Raw genomic sequence first — 20,289 nt, 5'->3', positions numbered from 1 at the left:
GAAGAAGCTGTTTAGAATCTGTTATTGCGAGTTCTCAGACTTTTGTATCTCCTGCCCAATGGAAGAGATTGGAAAAGAGAATAACCTCGGTGGGAGGGTCCTTGATTTTGCTGCCGGTTTCCCAAAGCAGCTGGAGGTGTGGACAGAGTCAATGGATGGGAGGCGGGTTCGTGTGAGGGACTGGGCTGTGTTCACAACTCTCTGTAGTTTCTTAGTCTTGGGCTGAGCAGTTGCCATACCAAGTGTCATGGGAGTGTCCCTTTAAGAAATGTTTTGTCTTATCACATGGCTTCAGTGATGTCATTGTGTGGGTGGAGCTGGGCTGTGGCTCTGGGTGTTGGTTTTACTTTCACTTTGGTTTGGGGCTGTTTTGTGGCTCTGAGTCTTTTGCTTTCGTTGTCACATTTTTGGCTGCTGTACTCAGAAAGAGGAGTATTTTGGCCTCTCTCTCGATCTTCATTTTAAAAGCTGTTTCCAGACTGCTTGATAACTTGAAAATAAATAATTGCTTCCTGGAAGGAATTCAAACCTACTCTTTTGGAGAGGAAACAAGAGCATCCATACCAGGTCTTGAGTGCTGTGTGCTGGGCCACACCTTTGAAAAGGAGGTACTGGTTTATCGGATCTTGTTAAATTGGAACAGTTAAAGGGGGGAATTGTTAAGGGTTATACATAGAGTACTGTAGCGTGTGTGGTTTCTATGTTTGTAGTTGATAAAAATGCTTGCTGTGTGGGTTTATAAAATGTTAACTAAATTTGTAGAATAAAGCTTGTTTTGATTAAAAGTGCTTGAGGCCTCTGTTGAATAACACCTGAAAGGCAGGCCCTTGTGCCCATCGGAACCAAAGTCAATGAACAATTGTCAGGTCAGGTGAACTCTATGATATACTTTGGAGTTTTCTGAACCCTGGCCCATAACACAAGCTGTGATGCAGCCAGATAAGATGTTTTCTATGGTGCTCCTGTAAAAGTTGGTGCACCTGTAATAATTGGTAAAAGTCAATGATAATCTTCATAATTGTCACAAGTAGGCTTACGTTAACGCTGCAATGAAGTTACTGTGAAAATCCCCTAGTCGCCTCACTCTGGTGCCTGTTTGGGTTCACTGAGGGAGAATTCAGAATGTCCAAGTCACCTGACAAGCATGTCTTTCGGGACTTGTGGGAGGAAATCGGAGCACCCGGAGGAAACCCACGCAGACACGGGGAGAACATGCATACTCCACACAGACAATGACCCAAGCGGGAATCAAACCTGGGACGCTGGCGCCGTGAAGCAACAATGCTAACCACTGTGTTACCGTGCCTCCCATGTGGCAATCAGTGTGGACATGCTGAATTTCCTTAGTTTCCTGAGGAAGTATATGTTTCTTGGTCGTAGCGTCGATGTGGGTGGACCAGAACAGAATGCTGGTGATGTGCACACCTCGGAATTTGAAGCTGCGAACCATCTCCACCTCAGCCCCATTAATGCAGACAGGGATGTGTACGATATTTTGCTTCCTGAAGTCAATGACCAGCTCCTTAGTTTTGCTGACATTGAGGGAGAGATTGTTGTCATTACACCATGCCACTAGGCTCTCTATCTCCCTCCTGGACTCTGACTCATCGTTGTTTGATATCCGACCCATTACGTCGTGTCATCAGAAAACTTGTAGATGGAGCGGGAGCAGAATTTGCCACACAGTCGTGTGTATAACGAGCGTAGTAGGGGGCTAAGTACGCAGCCTTGTGGGGCCCCGGTATTGAGGACTATCGTGGAGATGTTCGTGATTCGAACCACTATAGTCGTGTCATCAGCAAACATGCGGATCGATTTGGAGCCAAATTTTGCCATGCAGTTGTGTGTGTGTATAGGCAGTGCAGCCTTGCGGGGTTCCTGAATTGAGAACTATCATGGAGGAGGTGTTGTTGTTTATCTTTACTGATTGTGGTCTGTGGGTCAGAAAGTCGAGGATCCAGTTGCAGAGGGAGGAGCCTAGTCCGAAGTTTTGGAGTTTTGATATGAGCTTGGCTGGGATTATAGTGTTGAAGGCGGAGCTGTAGTCAATGAATAGGAGTCTGACATAGGAGTCCTTGTTGTCGAGATGCTTCGGGGGCGAGTATAGGGTCAGGGAGATGGCTTATGTGGACCGGTTGTGGCGGTATGCAAATTGCAGTGGATCAAGGAATGCTGCGAGTATGGAGTTGATGTGTCCAACATCTCGAAGCAATTCATAATGATCAATGTCAAGGCCACCGTGTGATAGCCATTGAGGCACGTTGCCTGGTTCTTCTTTGGCACCGGTATGATGGTGGTCTTCTTGAAGCCGATGGGAACCTTGGAACGGAGGAGGGAGAGATTGAGGATGTCCGGAAACACACCTGCCAGTGGGTCAGCGCAGGATCTGGGTGCATGACCTGGCACAACCAACGACAGTCCCGGTCGTTAGTCTGCGACTCTAGAGTAGTTTGGTATCGTCACTTGGGAGTCCCTGTTGGCTTTGCGGAGGTCATATATAGATTTCTTGAATAGGTCAGGGTTGCCTGCCTTGAACACCTTCAGTCGGGAGCGAATCTCCCAATTAAACCATGGATTCTGGTTGGGTAACGTACAGACTACCTTCTTTTGCACGCAATCTTCTACACATTTACTGATGAAGTCTGTGACGGTGCTGGCATACTCGTTTAGGTTGGCTGCTGAGTTAACATAGAACATACAGTGCAGAAGGAGGCCATTCGGCCCATCGGGTCTACATCTACCCACTTAAGCCCTCACTTCCACCCTATCCCTGTAACCCAATAACCCCTCCTAACCTTTTTTGGTCACGAAGGCAATTTATCATGGCCAATCCACCTAACCTGCAAGTCTTTGGACTGTGGGAGGAAACCGGAGCACCCGGAGGAACCCCACGCAGAAACAGGGAGAACGTGCAGACTCCGCACAGACAGCGACCCAGCAGGGAATCGAACCTGGGACCCTAGTGCTGTGAAGTCATAGTGCTATCCACTTGTGCTACCGTGCTGCCCTTGTTATTGAATATGGACCAGTCCACTGACTCCAAGCAGTCGCGTTGCATCGACCTTCTGTTGCATCAACCTTCTTAACCGGATTCTCCTGTTAAGTTTCTGCTTCTTGGACTTCCAATTGCGGCGATGCGGAGCTAAGCCGCACATATTCGGCAGCTCCCGCTATAACGGACTTTTGGGCTCTCCGGAGGAGCCCCAACGGAATTGTATTTTGACTAAATCCTGTGTGGGAAGGTGAAGTAAGGTCCCCCTTCCGTCGCATGGAGGGGATTAGCTGTGAACGACCAAAAAACAAGCTCTGGAGCAGCGGCAGAAACGAGGGGGGAAAATCAAGATGGCGGAGGTCTGAGATCGAGCAGCATGGGGGCCGGACCAGCAGGAGTTTCTCAGGCGCTGCATGGAGGAGCTTAAAAAGGAGGCGCTGGCGCCAATGCTGTTGGCGATCAAGGGGCTGAAGGAGACCCAGAAGCCCCAGGCCGTAGAGCTCAGAGAGGTGAAGGACAAAACTAACGAGAACGAGGACGAGATCTTGAGCCTGGCGGTGAAGATGGAGTCGCACGAGGCGCTGCACAAGAGGTGGGCCGAGAGACTCGAGGTCCTGGAGAACAGGTCGAGGAGGAAGAATCTCCAGATTCTGGGTCTCCCCGAAGGAGTGGAGGGGGCTGATGCCGGGGCGTATGTGAGCATGATGCTCCATTCGCTGGTGGGTGCAGAGGCCTTTCCGAGCCCCCTGGAGCTAGAAGGGGCTCACCGCGTCCTGGCGAGGAGACACAAGGCTGGCGAGCCGCCAAGGGCGATAGTGGCGAGGTTCCATCGCTTCGCAGACAGAGAGAGTGTCCTGAGATGGGCCAAGAAGGAGTGGAGCAGCAGATGGGAGAATGCGGTGATCCGAGTATACCAGGACTGGAGCGTGGAGGTGGCAAAGAGGACAGCTGGCTTCAACCGGGCCAAGGCGGTGCTGCATAAAAAAAGGGTGAGATTCGGAATGCTGCAGCTAGGACGACTGTGGGTCACTTATCAGGACCGACACCACTATTTTGAAATGCCAGAAGAGGCTTGGACCTTTATCCAAACGGAAAAATTGGACTCGAACTGAGGGACTGTGGATGTGGGGGAGATGTTGACTATACAGGGTTGTAAATATGGGTAAAGAATGTTTCACGGGTGGGACGATGGGTGGGGATGGGGGAAGAGTTCTTGATGGGGGGACAATGAGGAATGTGGGCGTCGGTGCTGGAGGGAGGTGAGACTCGGGGATAGGGGAATTTGGATAAGGCCGCAACAGGAGCTGCGCCACAGGGGGCGGGGCTGGCTCAGGAAAGCGATGGCTTTTTCCCGCGTTAGGGAGGGGGGGGGATGGAGGAGCGTAAGGAGGAGGAGGGATTTCCACACGGGGGGGGTCAACGGGAAGGCGGGGGAAGCCGGGGTCAGCAGGAGGCAGTGGGCCGGTTAAGAGGGCCCGAGTGTTCACGCACTTAAAGGGACTGAAGGCAGACGTGGCCATGCTTCAGGAGACACATCTGAAGGTGGCAGATCAGGTCAGGTTAAGGAAGGGATGGGTAGGACAGGTGTTCCATTCGGGGCTGGATGCGAAGAATAGAGAGGTGGCAATACTGGTGGGGAAGTAGGTGTTGTTTGAGGTCAAGAACATAGTAGTGGACAATGGAGGCCAATATGTGATGGTGAGCGGTAGGTTGCAGGGGACGGGGGTGGTATTGGTAAATGTATACGCCCCGAATTGGGACGATGCTGGATTCATGAAACGGATGTTGGGCCGTATTCCGGACTTGGAGGTAGGAAGCTTGATAATGGGTGGGGATTTCAACACGGTGTTGGACCCAGCACTGGATCGCTCCAGATCTAGGACCGGAAAGAGGCCGGCTGCAGCCAAGGTGCTCAGGGGGTTTATGGATCAGATGGGGGGGGAGTAGATCCGTGGAGATTTGCCAGGCCTTTGGCCAGAGAATTTTCTTTTTTCTCCCATGTACACAAGGCCTACTCCCGGATAGATTTTTTTGTTCTGGGCAGGGCATTGATCCCGAAAGTGGAGGGAACGGAGTATTCGACCATAGCCATTTCAGACCACGCCCCGCACTGGGTGGAACTGGAGCTGGGGGAGGAGAGGGACCAACGCCCGCTGTGGCGGTTGGATGTGGGACTGCTGGCAGACGAGGAAGTGTGCGGAAGGGTGCGGGGGTGCATCGAAAGGTATCTGGAGGCCAACGACAACGGGGAGGTGCAGGTGGGAGTAGTACGGGAGGCGCTGAAGGCGGTGGTCAGGAGAGAGTTAATCTCCATCAGGGCTCATAGGGAGAAGAGAGAGGGCAGGGAAAGGGAGAGGTTAGTGGGGGAGATCTTAAGAGTGGACAGGAGATATGCAGAGGCCCCTGATGAGGGACTACTCAGGGAGAGACGAAGTCTCCAGACGGAGTTCGACCTGTTGACCACAGGGAAGGCAGAGGCATAGTGGAGGAAAGCACAGGGGGCGATGTATGAGTATGGGGAGAAGGCGAGCCGGATGCTGGCACATCAGCTCCGTAAGATGGCAGCGAGGGAAATAGGTGGAGTCAAGGATGGAAAGGGAACTACGGTGCGGAGTGCGGTGAAAGTGAATGAGGCATTCAAGGCCTTCTACGAGGACCTGTATAGGTCCCAGCCCCCAGGGGGAAAAGAGGGGATGCGACGATTCTTGGACCAGCTGGGGTTCCCGAGGGTGGAGGAGCAGGAGGTGGCTGGTTTGGGGGCGCCAATTGGGATGGAGGAGCTGGTTAAAGGACTGGGGAGCATTCAGGCAGGGAAGGGACCGGATGGGTTCCCGGTGGAGTTCTATAGGAAGTATGTAGACCTGTTAGCCCCGTTGCTGGTAAGGACCTTCAATGAGGCAAGGGAGGGGGTGACCCTGCCCCCGACAATGTCGGAGGCGACGATCTCTTTGATCCTGAAGCGGGATAAGGACCCACTGCAATGCGGGTCGTATAGGCCGATCTCGCTCCTCAACGGAGGTGCTAAGTTGCTAGCAAAAATGTTGGCTACGAGGATTGAGGACTGTGTCCCGGGGGTGATTCACGAGGACCAGACGGGATTTGTAAAAGGCAGGCACTTAAATACCAATGTGCGGAGGCTCCTAAATGTGATAATGATGCCATCGGTGGAGGGAGAGGCGGAGATAGTGGCAGCTATGGACGCGGAGAACGCCTTTGACAGAGTAGAGTGGGAGTATCTCTGGGAAGTGCTGCGGAGGTTTGGGGCGGGGTTTATCAGTTGGGTTAAGCTCCTATGCAGAGCCCCGGTGGCGAGTGTGGTTACGAATTGGCGGAGGTCGGAGTATTTTCGGCTGTATCGAGGGACGAGGCAGGGGTGCCCCATGTCCCCCCTGTTGTTTGCATTAGCAATTGAACCTTTGGCCGTGGTATTAAGGGAGTCCATGAAATGGAGGGGGGTGGTTCGAGGGGGAGAGGAGCATCGAGTGTCACTGTACGCAGACGACCTGTTGCTGTATGTGGCGGACCCAGTGGAGGGGATGGTGGAGGTCATGCAGATCCTAAGGGAGTTTGGGTACTTCTCGGGCTACAAGCTCAATGTAGGGAAGAGTGAGCTCTTTGTGGTGCATTCGGGGGATCAGGGAAGAGGGATAGACGACCTACCGTTGAGGAGGGCGGAAAGGAGCTTTCGATACTTGGGGATCCAGGTAGCTAGGAGCTGGGGGACCCTGCACAAACTTAATTTGACGCGGCTGGTGGAGCAGATGGAGGAGGACTTTAAACGGTGGGACATGTTGCCACTCTCGCTAGAGGGCAGGGTACAGTCGATTAAAATGGTGGTCCTCCCGAGGTTTCTTTTTGTATTCCAATGCCTTCCAATTGTGATCACCAAGGCCTTTTTTAAGAGGGTAGGCAGGAGGATTATTGGTTTTGTGGGGACGAGTAAGACCCCGAGGGTAAGGAGGGGGTTCCTGGAGCGTAGTAGAGATAGAGTAGGGCTGGCGTGGCCGAATCTGGGTGGCTACTACTGGGCAGCCAACGTGGCGATGATCCGTAAGTGGGCGATGGAGGGAGAGGGGGCGGCATGGAAGAGGCTGGAGATGGCGTCCTGCAAAGGAACGAGCCTGGGGGCGCTGGTGACGGCACCGCTGCCGCTCTCGCCGACAAGGTACACCACGAGTCCGGTGGTGGCGGCAACGCTAAAGATCAGGGGGCAGTGGAGATGGTACAGGGGTGCGATGGGAGCCTCGGTGTGGTCCCCGATCAGAGATAACCATCGGTTTGTCCCAAGAAGGATGGACGGGGGGTTTCAGAGCTGGCATCGGGCAGAGATTAGAAGAATGGGGGACCTGTTCATCGATGGGACGTTTGCGAGCTTATGGGCACCGGAGGAGAAGTTTGGACTACCCCCGGGAAATGCTTTCAGGTGCATGCAAGTGAGGGCGTTTGTGAGGCGGCAGGTGAGGGAATTCCCGCTGCTCCCGGCACAGGGGATTCAAGACAGGGTGATTTCGGGCATATGGGTCAGAGAAGGCAAGGTGTCGGCGATATACCAGGAGATGAAAGAAGAGGGGGAGGCTTTGGTAGAGGAGCTGAAGGGTAAATGGGAAGAGGAGCTGGGGGAGGAGATTGAGGAGGGTCTGTGGGCTGAAGCCCTAAGTAGGGTTAATTCCTCTTCCTCGTGTGCCAGGCTTAGCCTAATACAATTTAAGGTTGTTCACAGAGCGCACATGATGGGGGCGAGGCTGAGTAGGTTCTTTGGGGTGGAGGACAGTTGTGGGGGGGTGCTCAGGAAGCCCGGCGAATCATGTCCATATGTTTTGGTCGTGCCCGGCACTGGATGGGTTCTGGAGGGGAGTTGCGAGAACTATATCCAAGGTGGTGAAAGTCCAGGTCAAGCCAATTTGGGGGCTAGCATTATTTGGAGTAGCGGATGAGCCGGGAGTGCAGGAGGCGAAAGAGGCTGGCATTCTGGCCTTTGCGTCCCTGGTAGCCCGGCGGAGGATCTTGTTAGTGTGGAAAGATGCGAAGCCCCCCAGTGTGGAAGCCTGGATAAATTACAAGGCAGGGTTTATCAAGTTGGAGAGGATAAAGTTTGCCTTGAGAGGGTCTGCGCAGGGGTTCTACAGGCGGTGGCAACCGTTCCTAGACTATCTCGCGGAGCATTAGATGGAGTTCGGTCAGCAGCAGCAACCCGGGGGGGGGGGGGGGGGGGTTCTGGGGGGTATCTGAGCAAGAAAATACATAAAGGATCCGGAAAACTGATATGTACGGAAGGAATCCAATGTACAAGGTTCTGTATCATATTGACTTGCCATGTTTATGTCTTGCTATGCGAGCTTTCTTTTCTTTTTGTTACAGGGGGGGGGTTTGTTTGTATGGTTGAAAATTTTGTTTATAAATTCTTAATAACATTTTTTTTTTAAAATTCCTGCTTGTATGCTGGGAGAAGGAGCACCGTCTTGTGGTCCGATTGCAGTCAGGGGATGGATCATCAGGCGCCCTTGATGTTTGTGTAGTAGTGGTCAAGGATGTTGGGGCCCCTGTTGGGACAGGAGATATGTTGGTGGAATTTTGGCAGTACACTCGAGGTTGGCCTGGTTGAAGTCCCCGACCACGATGAACAAGGCCTCCGGGTATTCTGCTTCATTGTTATTTATAGCGGTTACAATTCATCAAGCGGCGTCTTCACTTCCGCCTGGGGTGGGATGTAGACCGCCGTGATGATGGCAGAAGTGAACTCCGTGGAAGGTAGTATGGACGGCACTTCACAGTCGGGTATTCCAGGTCCGGGGAACAGTAGTTCGCCAGGGTCACCACGTCCGAGCACCAGGAGTTGGCGAGGAGACAAACACTTTCACCCACTCCAGGTTCAGTCCTGGATGTGATTAACAGCAGGAATAACAGCAGAATCTAACCCGACATCACTGGTGAACCCTTTGGTGTCTCAGCATGTTGGACGACAGAGTGAATCCCTCCCCACAGTGAGAGCAGGTGAATGGCTTCTTTCCAGTGTGAACTCGCTGGTGTCTCCGCAATGTGGATGATGTTTGAAACCTCTTTGTGCAGAGAGAGCAGCTGAACGGTCTCTCCTCAGTGTGAATGCGCTGGTGGGACATCAGTAGCCAAGAGCTTTTGAAACCCCTCCTGCAGTCAGAGCATTTAAAGGGCCTGCTCTTGGTGTGAGTGACATTGTGGCTACGCAGGCCGGATAATTGAGTGAATCCCTTATCACACACAGAGCAGGTGTACGGCCTCTCCCCCGTGTGAACTCGCTGGTGTCTCTGCAGGCTGGATAATTGAGTGAATCCCTTATCACACACAGTGCAGATGTACGGCCTCTCCCCGGTGTGAACTCGCTGGTGTGTCTGCAGGTGGTGTAACCGAGTGAATCCCATATCACACACAGTGCAGATGAATGGCCTCTCCCCGGTATGAACTCTTTCGTGTCTCCGCAGTCTGCCAATGTTAGTGAATCCCTTTTCACACTGAGAGCAGGTGAAAGGTCTCTCTCCAGTGTGAACTCGTTCGTGTCTCCGCAGTCTGCCAATGTCAATGAATCCCTTTTCACACTGAGAGCAGGTGAAAGGCCTCTCTCCAGTGTGAACTCGCTGGTGTGACTGCAGGTTGGATAACTGAGTGAATCCCTTCCCACAGTCAGAGCAGGTGAACGGTCTCTCCCCAGTGTGAACTCGTTCGTGTCTCCGTAGGCTGTAAAAGTCAGTGAATCCCTTTTCACAGTGAGAGCAGGTGAACGGCCTCTCTCCAGTGTGACTGCGTTGATGCGTTGCCAGCTCGTGTGGGGCTGTGAATCCCTTCCCACAATCCTCACATTTCCATGGTTTCTCCATGGTCCGGGTGATCTTGCGTCTCACCACGTTGGACGATCAGTTGAAGCCTCGTCCACACACAGAACACCTGTACAGTCTCTCCCTGCTGTGAATGGTGAAGTATTTTTTCAGGCTGTGTCACTGGTTAAAGCTCTTTCCACAGTCAGTGCTCTGTAACAGTCTCACACGGGTGTGTGTGTGTGTCTCAGTGCTTTTCCAGACACACTGATGTTTAAAATCTCTTGAAGCAGACAGAATCGCCAAACATATCTCCTTCTTGATTCAAAGGCCGATGATCCCAAGAATTGAGTGACTCAGTCAGTTCTTGACGTGATATTTAGTTTGAGATATCGGCCCAAACTCCTCTCGTTCGAACTGCCTGCAAACAAATTTGACAATAGTAATCATTGTCAGTACAGGATAGAAACTCAGAACAGACAATTCTAGTTTCTATCGAACATTCTTTCCTCTCTCTTTCAATGAAATGCTCCAAATTTCAATCCCACACACTCTCCCTCCATTCTCACTCTGCTGTATCTAATATTCACCCTCCCAATTCTCCTGAAGGTGCTGATTCAGGCTGATTGACAGATTCACGCTCACTGCTTCCTGTCCTGGACACAGAGACCTGAAAATATTCATGCAGGCTGCCACATAGATATATGTCGATATTACTGGATGGAAAACATGTGTAATATACAGACACTTACTTTCTCTCCCAATTTTCCTGAAGGTGCTGATCAACAAATCTAAACTCACTAAAATCTGTACAAGAACATAAGAACATAAGAACTAGAAGCAGTTGTAGGCCATCTGGCCCCTCGAGCCTGCTCCACCATTCAATGAGATCATGGCTGATCTTTTGTGGACTCAGCTCCACTTTCCGGCCCGAACACCATAACCCTTAATCCCTTTATTCTTCAAAAAACTATCTATCTTTATCTTAAAAACATTTAATGAAGGAGACTCTACTGCTTCACTGGGCAAGGAATTCCATAGATTAACAACCCTTTGGGTGAAGAAGTTCCTCCTAAACTCAGTCCTAAATCTACTTCCCCTTATTTTGAGGGTATGCCCCCTAGTTCTGCTTTCACCCGCCAGTGGAAACAACCTGCCCGCATCTATCCTATCTATTCCCTTCATAATTTTATATGTTTCTATAAGATTCCCCCCTCATCCTTCTAAATTCCAACGAGTACAGTCCCAGTCTACTCAACCTCTCCTCGTAATCCAACCCCTTCAGCTTTGGGATTAACCGAGTGAATCTCCTCTGCACGCCCTCCAGTGCCAGTACGTTCTTTCTCAAGTAAGGAGACCAAGACTCAACACAATACTCCAGGTGTGGTCTCACTAACACCTTATACAATTGCAGCAGAACCTCCCTAGTCTTAAACTCCATCCCTCTAGCAATGAAGGACAAAATTCCATTTGCCTTCTTAATCACCTGTTGCACCTGTAAACCAACTTTTTGCGACTCATGCACTAGCACACCCAGGTCTCTCTGCATAGCAGCATGTTTTAATATTTTATCATTTAAATAATAATCCCTTTTGCTTTTATTCCTACCAAAATGGATAACCTCACATTTGTCAACATTGTATTCCATCTGCCAGACCCTAGCCCATTAATTTAGCCTATCCAAATCACTCTGCAGACTTCCAGTATCCTCTGCACTTTTTGCTTTACCACTTATCTTAGTGTCGTCTGCAAACTTGGACACATTGCCCTTGGTCCCCAACTCCAAATTATCTATGTAAATTGTGAACAGTTGTGGGCCCAACACTGATCCCTGAGGGACACCACTAGTTACTGATTTCCAACCAGAGAACCACCCATTAATCCCCACTCTTTGCTTTCTATTCATTAACCAATCCTCTATCCATGCTTAATGCCATGCATCTTTATCTTATGCAGCAACCTTTTGTGTGGCACCTTGTCAAAGGCTTTCTGGAAATCCAGATATACCACATACATTGGCTCCCCGTTATCTACCGCACTGGTAAAGTCCTCAAAAAATTCCACGAAATTAGTTAGGCACGACCTGCCCTTTATGAACCCATGTTGCGTCTGCCCAATGGGACAATTTCCATCCAGATGCCTCGCTATTTCTTCCTTGATGATAGATTCCAGCATCTTCCCTACTACCGAAGTTAAGCTCACTGGCCTATAATTACCCGCTTTCTGCCTACGTCCTTTTTTAAACAGTGGTGTCACGTTTGCGAATTTCCAATCCGCCAGGACCACCCCAGAGTCTGGTGAATTTTGGTAAATTATCACTAGTGCATTTGCAATTTCCCTAGCCATCTCTTTTAGCACTCTGGGATGCATTCCATCAGGGCCAGTAGACTGGTCTACCTTTAGCCCCATTAGCTTGCCCATCACTACCTCCTTGGTGATAACAATCCTCTCAAGGTCCTCACCTGTCATAGCCTCATTTCCATCAGTCACTGGCATGTTATTTGTGTGTTCCACTGTGAAGACCGAACCAAAAAACCTGTTCAGTTCCTCAGCCATTTCCTCATCTCCCATTATTAAATCTCGCTTCTCATCATCGACAGGACCAATATTTACCTTAGCCACTCTTTTAATTTATATAAGAGTAGAGAATCTCCATATAAGTACATTTACTGATTAGAGATGGGGAAATTCTGAGGAAGAATTTTATTTAGTCATGGAGTGGTCATGACAGGGAACTCACTGCCCACAGGGGTTGTGGAAGTTATTGAGATGATTCATAATTTAAAATAAAATAGGATGGTCACTTGAAGAAAATAAACTTGCAGGGGAACAGGGATATCGAGGGGGAATGGGACTGACTGGATTGCTGTACAGAGAGTCAGCATTGACTTGAGTTCCCAAATGGATTCTGTCAGTGCTGTAATGACTGTATGACTGGAAATATATAATGTAGGTCCAGTACTATTTACAAAACTAGAAATAACAATACATGGATGTTATTACAGAACCATCAACAATATATATAATACATACCATATAACAACACGAGACATATCTCTGTCCGACATTAAATTTTTAAAAATTAATTTACGGGATGTGGACAATGCTGGTCAGGCCAGCATTTATTGCCCATCCGCAGTTGCCCTTCCGAAGTAGTGGTGAGCTGCCTTCTTGAACTGCTGCAGCCCTTGAGGTGTAGGTACATCCCCAGTGCTGGTTTTTTTTTTTATTTTTTATAATTGTTTTTTATAAATTTAAAGTACCCAATTCATTTTTTTTCCAAATAAGGGGCAATTTAGTGTGGCCAATCCACCTACCCTGCACATCTTTGGGTTGTGGGGGAGAAACCCACGCAAACACGGATTTGCGCAAGTGAAGGAGACACAGCCGGAGTGAGACATATCCAGAGTGGGAATTTGGAACTTGGTAATTTGGTGCAGTGAGGTAATTCGGTGCATAGTGGGAGAAGGTGCTTGTTCCCTATTGTTTTGTTCTCTCTCTTTCTTCTGGCCTGTAAATGTAAATCTGCAGGGAGAGAACCAGAGAGCATCTGAGACCCTGGGAAGGTCAGTAAGTGATTTTTATTCCTTTTAACTTTTATTACCTTTTCAAATTGTGTGTGTGGGGGCGAAACTGAAATGACATCACAGAAAGCTGTGACCTGATTGGCTGGTTGGGAATCTACACGAAATTTAAAAAATTAAGCATTGTTAAACTAATTAAACATAATTACTTAATTATAATTTGGAGGGGTATCTAAGCCAGAGATCGGAGAGTACTGTATTTAGCTTTCACATTTATAGTAGAAATCTAGTGCTAGGAAACATATAGTTAACAATAACTTTTTTCTTTAAAACTTTTAAATTTACTTTACTAATTAATTGACGCAATGTCAATTAGAGGGGTGCAGTGCTCTGACTGTGAATGTGGCAGGTCCGGGAGGCTTCTAGCATCCCGGATGGCTTCATCTGCAGAAAATGCACCCAACTGGAGCTCTCACAGGCCGCATGGTTCGGTTGGAGCATCAGTTGGATGCACTTAGGAGCATACAGGTGGCGGAAAGCGTCATAGATAGCAGTTATATAAATGTGGTCACACTCAAGGTGCAGGCAGAGAAATGGGTGACCACCAGAAAGGGTAGGCAGTCAGTGCAGGAATCCCCTGTGGTTGTCCCCCTCTCGAACAGGTATACCCCTTTGGATACTGTTGGGGGGGGGGGATAGCCTATCAGGGGGAAACAGCAGCAGCCAGAGCAGTGGCACCACGGCTGGCTCTGATGCTCAGAAGGGAGTGTCAAAGCGCAGAAGAGCAATACTCATAGGGGACTCTATAGTCAGGGGCAGATAGGTGCTTCTGTGGACGTGAAAGAGACTCCAGGATGGTATGTTGCCTCCCTGGTGTCAGGGTCCAGGGTGTCTCCGAACGGGTAGAGGGAATCCTGAAGGGGGAAGGCAAACAGGCAGAGGTCGTTGTACATATTGGTACTAACGACATAGGCAGGAAGGGGCATGAGGTCCTGCAGCAGGAGTTCAGGGAGCTGGGCAAAAGTTAAAAGACAGGACCTCTAGGGTTGTAATCTCGGGATTACTCCCTGTGCCACGTGTCAGTGAAGCTAGAAATAGGAAGATAGAGCAGCTAAACACGTGGATAAACAGCTGGCGTAGGAGGGATGGTTTCCGTTATCTGGACCACTGGGAGTTCATTCGGGGTCGGTGTGACCTGTATAAGAAGGACGGGTTGCATCTAAACTGGAGAGGCATAAATATCCTGGCCACAAGGTTTGCCAGTGTCGCACGGGAGGGTTTAAACTAGTATGGCAGGGGGGTGGGCACGGGAGCAATAGGTCAGAAGGTGAGAGCATTGAGGGAGAACTAGGGAATAGGGCCAGTGTGGCTCTGAGGCAGAGCAGACAGGGAGAAGTTGCTGAACACAGTGGTGGCCTGAAGTGCATATGTTTTAATGCAAGAAGTATTACGGGTAAGGCAGATGAACTTAGACTTGGATTAATACTTGGAACTATGATGTTGTTGCCATTACAGAGACCTGGTTGAGGGAAGGGCAGGATTGGCAGCTAAGCATTCCAGGATTTAGATGTTTCAGGCGGGATAGAGGGGGATGTAAAAGGAGTTGCGCTACTGGTGAGGGAGAATATCACAGCTGTACTACGGGAGGACATCTCAGAGGGCAGTGAGGCTATATGGGTAGAGATCAGGAATAAAAAGGGTACAGTCACAATGTTGGGGGTTTACTACAGGCCTCCCAACAGCCAGTGGGAGATAGAGGAGCAGAGAGGTAGACAGATTTTGGAAAAGAGTAAAAACAACAGGGTTGTTGTGATGGGAGACTTTAACTTCCCCAAAATTGACTGGGACTCACTTAGTTCCAGGGGCTTAGACGGGGCAGAGTTTGTAAGGAGCATCCAGGAGGGCTTCTTAAAAGAATATGTAGACAGTCCAACTAGGGAAGGGGCTGTACTGGACCTGGTATTGGGGAATGAGCCCGGCCAGGTGGTAGAAGTTTCAGTAGCGGAGCATTTTGGGAACAGTGACCACAATTCAGTAAGTTTTAAAGTGCTGGTGGACAAGGATAAGAGTGGTCCTAGGGTGAATGTGCTAAATTGGGGGAAGACTAATTATAACAATATTAAGCGGGAACTGAAGAACCTCGATTGGGGGCGGATGTTTGAGGGTAAATCAACATCTGACATGTGGGAGGCTTTCAAGTGTCAGTTGAAAGGAATTCAGGACCGGCATGTTCCTGTGAGGAAGGAGGATAAATACAGCAATTTTCGGGAACCTTGGTTGACGAGAGATATTGTAGGCCTCGGCAAAAAGAAAAAGGAGGCATTTGTCAGGGCTAAAAGGCTGGGAACAGACGAAGCCTGTGTGGAATATAAGGAAAGTAGGATGGAACTTAAGCAAGGAGTCAGGAGGGCTAGAAGGGGTCACGAAAAGTCATTGGCAAATAGGGTTAAGGAAAATCGCAAGACTTTTTACAAGTACAAAAAAAGCAAGAGGGTAGCCATGGAAAGGGTTGGCCCACTGAAGGATAGGCAAGGGAATCTATGTGTGGAGCCAGAGGAAATGGGCGAGGTACTAAATTAATACTTTGCATCAGTATTCACCAAAGAGAAGGAATTGGTGGATGTTGAGTCTGGAGAAGGGTGTGTAGATAGCCTGGGTCACATTGAGATCCAAAAAGACGAGGTGTTGGGCATCTTGAAAAATATTAAGGTAGATAAGTCCCCAGGGCCTGATGGGATCAACCGCAGAATACTGAAGGAGGTTAGAGAGGAAATTGCTGAGGCCTTGACAGAAATCTTTGGATCCTCACTGTCTTCAGGTGATGTCCCGGAGGACTGGAGAATAGCCAATGTTGTTCCTTTGTTTAAGAAGGGTAGCAAGGATAATCCAGAGAACTACAGGCCAGTGAGCCTCATGTCAGTGGTAGGGAAATTACTGGAGAGAATTCTTCGAGACAGGATCTACTCCCGTTTGGAAGCAAATGGATGTATTAGTGAGAGGCAGCATGGTTTTGTGAAAGGGAGGTCGTGTCTCACTAACTTGATCGAGTTTTTCGAAGAGGTCACAAAGATGATTGATGCAGGTAAGGCAGTGGATGTTGTCTATATGGACTTCAGTAAGGCCTTTGACAAGGTCCCTCATGGTAGACTCATACAAAAGGTGAAGTCACACGGGATCGGGGGTGAGCTGGCAAGGTGGATACAGAACTGGCTAGGTCATAGAAGGCAGAGAGTAGCAATGGAAGGATGCTTTTCTAATTGGAGGGCTGTGATTAGTGGTGTTCATCAGGGATCAGTGCTGGGACCTTTGCTGTTTGTAGTATATGTAAATGATTTTGAGGAAAATGTAACTGGTCTGATTAGTACGTTTGCAGACGACACAAAGGTTGGTGAAATTGCGGATAGCGATGAGGACTGTCAGAGGATACAGTAGGATTTAGATTGTTTGGAGACTTGGGCGGAGAGATGGCAGATGGAGTTTAATCCGGACAAATGTGAGGTAATGCATTTTGGAAGGTCTAATGCAGGTAGGGAATATACAGTGAATGGTAGAACCCTCAAGAGTATTGAAAGTCAGAGAGATCTAGGTGTACAGGTCCACAGGTCACTGAAAGGGGCAACACAGGTGGAGAAGGTAGTCAAGGAGGCATACGGCATACTTGCCTTCATTGGCCGGGGCATTGAGTATAAGAATTGGCAAGTCATGTTGCAGCTGTATAGAACCTTAGTTAGGCCACACTTGGAGTATAGTGTTCAATTCTGGTCGCCACACTACCAGAAGGATGTGGAGGCTTTAGAGAGGGTGCAGAAGAGATTTACCAGAATGTTGACTGGTATGGAGGGCATTACCTATGAGGAGCGGTTGAATAAACTCGGTTTGTTCTCACTGGAACGACGGAGGTTGCGGGGCGACCTGATAGAGGTCTACAAAATTATGAGGGGCATAGACAGAGTGGATAGTCAGAGGCTTTTCCCCAGGGTAGAGGGTCAATTACTAGGGGGCATAGGTTTAAGGTGTGAGGGGCAAGGTTTAGAGTAGATGTACGAGGCAAGCTTTTTTTACACAGAGGGTAGTGGGTGCCTGGGATTCGCTGCCGGAGGAGGTGGTGGAAGCAGGGACGATAGTGAGATTTAAGGGGCATCTTGACAAATACATGAATAGGATGGGAATAGAGAGATACGGACCAAGGAAGTAGAAGATTCTAGTTTAGTCGGGCAGCATGGTCGGCACAGGCTTGGAGGGCCGAAGGGCCTATTCCTGTGCTGTACTTTTCTTTGTTCTTGTTCTTTGAGAGTGTGCAAACTACACACGGACAGTGACCCAGAGCCGGGATCGAACCTGGAACCTCGGCGCCGTGAGGCAGCAGCGCTAACCACTGCTCCACCATGCTGCCCTACATCCCTGTGCTGTTAGGGAGGGAATTCCAGGATGTTGCCCCAGGGACAGTGAAGGAACGGCAATATATTCCCAAGTCAGGGTGGTGTGTAACTTGGAAACGAACCTCCAGGTGATGAAGTCCAGGTATCTGCTGCTCTTGTCCTTCTAGATGGTAGTGGTTGTGGGTTTGCAAGGTGCTGTCTGAGGAACCTTTATGAGTTACTGCAGTATATCTTGTAGATGGTATACACAGCTGCTACTGTTTGTCGGTGGTGGACGGTTTGAATGTTTGTGGAAGGCGACGCAATCAATCAGGCGGCTTTGTCCTGGATAGTGTTGAGCTTCTGGAGTGTTGTTGGAGCTGCACTCATCCAGCAAAGTGGAGCGTATTCCATTACACTCCTGACTTGTGCTTGTAGATGTCTGGTAGACAAGCTTTGGGCATCAGGTGGTGTGTTACTCACCGTAGGATTCCCAGCCTTTGACCTGCCCTGGGAGCTACAGTATTAATACGACTAGTCCAGTTCAGTTTTTGATCAATGGTAACCCCCAGGATGTTGGTTGTGTGGGATTCAGCAATGAAAATGCCACTCAATGCCAAGGGGTGGTGGTTAGATCCTCTCTTGTAGGAGATGATCATTGCCTGGCACTTGTGTAGCACGAATGTACCTTGCCACTTATTAGGCCAAGCTTGGATATTGTCCAGGTCTTACTGAATTTGGACATGGACTGCTTCATTATCTGAGGAGTTGAGAATGGTGCTGAACATTGTGCAGTCATCGACAAACATCACCGTGCAGTCATCGACAAACATCATCACTTTTCACCTTATGATGGAAGGGAGGTCATTGATGAAGCAGCTGAAGATGGTTGGGCCGAGAAAACGGTCCTGAGCAACTCCTACAGTGAAGTCCTGGAGCTGAGATGATTGACCTCCAATCACCACAACTATCTTCCTTTGTACCAGGTATGACTCCAACCCGTGAAGAATTATCCCCTGATTCCCATTGACTCCAGTTTAGCTGGGGCTCCTTGATGCCATACTCGGTCAAATGCTGCCTTGATGTCAAGGGGAGTCACTCTCACCTCACTTCTGGCATTCAGCTCTTTCGTCCAAGTTTGAACCAAGGCTGTAATGAGGTCAGGAGCTGAGTGACCCTGCGGAACCCAAACTGAGCGTCCAGGAGCAGGTTATTGCAGAATAAGTGCCACTTAATAGTAACTTTGATGACTCCTTCCATCACTTTGCTGATGATAGACAGTAGACCCACAGAGAAGTAATTGGCTGAGTTGGATTTGCCCTGCTTACTGTCCCCTTAAATGTCAGCCATCTCCTGGGGAAATCAGCCCTTTAATTGTGAACATTAGGAAAGAGACCATCCTTTTAGCCAGACAAATAAATGTGTCAAGCTGAGGGAGCAAAGGATGTCAATGTCTTTGAGAGAGAGAGAGACCTGGGCCAAGCTTTGCAGAGTCTGCACCCTCCCTGGATTCACTTCCTTCCCCTTCAGTTGCTGCAAGTGACCAATTGAAGGTGAGAATGAGAAAAGAAATGGAAAGGGGGAGAAAAGAAAGTGTTTTACTCACAGGTGTTGGAGACAGGAGGATGTGTGCGGCTCAAGCTCATTCAGGGTTGGAGGAACAACAGCTTTGCTCGGCAGAAACCTCCATGTCCAGCTTCCGCATTGAGACAATGGGGGAGCTCTGATTGGCGGAGAAACAGAGTCCTTCCGGTCCTCCTATCTTCCCATTGGGCACAAGTCAGCGGTAAAATCAGCGGGATTGAGCTCGCCCTGCACATGCGCAGATTTCCCTCTCCCCGAGACATGCGCAGTCCTGGATTGGGGGAGGGGCTTCTCGCTCTGGCCGGAGCTGTCAGCTGGTTGCCTGGAAACCGTCTCGACGATGCGCTGGGGGAAGAGGGAACAGACGGCTGGGGTGGGGGGTCGGCACCCGGGGTGGTGGCCGCGCGCCGGGCTTGTGCGCTCAAATGCAGTGACGCCACTGCGGAACGGATTTATTCCAATTGGCTGGTTTAGAGGACGAGCTCCTTTGTGATGTCATAATGTGGAGGTTCGACAATGAATGTCAGACGAAAACTTCCTCCTCTGGGCAACATCTGGGAGCTAATCAATGTCTCCCCCTTTCATAAGTTATAAGATATAGGAGCAGAATTAGGCCATTTGGCCCAACCAGTTTGCTCTGCCATTCTATCATGGCTGTGCTCATCCTGGCTTTAATTCCACCGTACTGCCAGTTCTCCATTACCCTTCAACCCATTAAAAATCTGTCTTCTCTAAATCTGGATTTAGCCCTTTACATAAATTGCGTGAGGTTGAGGGGAGACCTGATAGAGGTATACAAAATTATGAGGGGCATAGACAGAGTGGATAGTCAGAGGCTTTTCCCCAGGGTAGAGGGGTCAATTACTAGGGGGCATAGGTTTAAGGTGAGAGGGGCAAGGTTTAGAGTAGATGTACGAGGCAAGTTTTTTACGCAGAGGGTAGTGGGTGCCTGGAACTCGCTACCGGAGGAGGTAGTGGAAGCAGGGACGATAGGGACATTTAAGGGGCATCTTGACAAATATATGAATAGGATGGGAATAGAAGGA

General features: G+C 49.4%; 1 protein-coding gene across 1 annotated transcript; it reads right to left on the bottom strand.

The window, feature by feature from the left end:
- Nucleotides 1-8,214: 8,214 nt before the first annotated feature.
- On the bottom strand, nucleotides 8,215-19,402 carry LOC140422713 (uncharacterized). Its single transcript, XM_072507672.1, has 2 exons — nucleotides 19,266-19,402; nucleotides 8,215-10,198 (listed from the first exon to the last, which is right to left on the bottom strand). The coding sequence occupies exon 2, from the start codon at nucleotides 9,838-9,840 to the stop codon at nucleotides 8,914-8,916; it is 927 nt and encodes a 308-aa protein (XP_072363773.1). The 5' UTR covers nucleotides 9,841-10,198; nucleotides 19,266-19,402; the 3' UTR covers nucleotides 8,215-8,913.
- Nucleotides 19,403-20,289: the final 887 nt, after the last annotated feature.

This window comes from Scyliorhinus torazame, chromosome 5 (assembly GCF_047496885.1).
Source record: "Scyliorhinus torazame isolate Kashiwa2021f chromosome 5, sScyTor2.1, whole genome shotgun sequence".
Lineage (NCBI taxonomy): Eukaryota > Metazoa > Chordata > Chondrichthyes > Carcharhiniformes > Scyliorhinidae > Scyliorhinus > Scyliorhinus torazame.
The sequence above is the reverse complement of the archived record's forward strand: the minus strand, read 5'-3'. Positions and strand labels throughout refer to the sequence as shown.

What these genes read in the sequence shown, in the direction of transcription:
- LOC140422713 (XM_072507672.1), bottom strand. Translation starts at nt 9,840, where the DNA reads ATGGAGAAACCATGGAAATGTGAGGATTGTGGGAAGGGATTCACAGCC.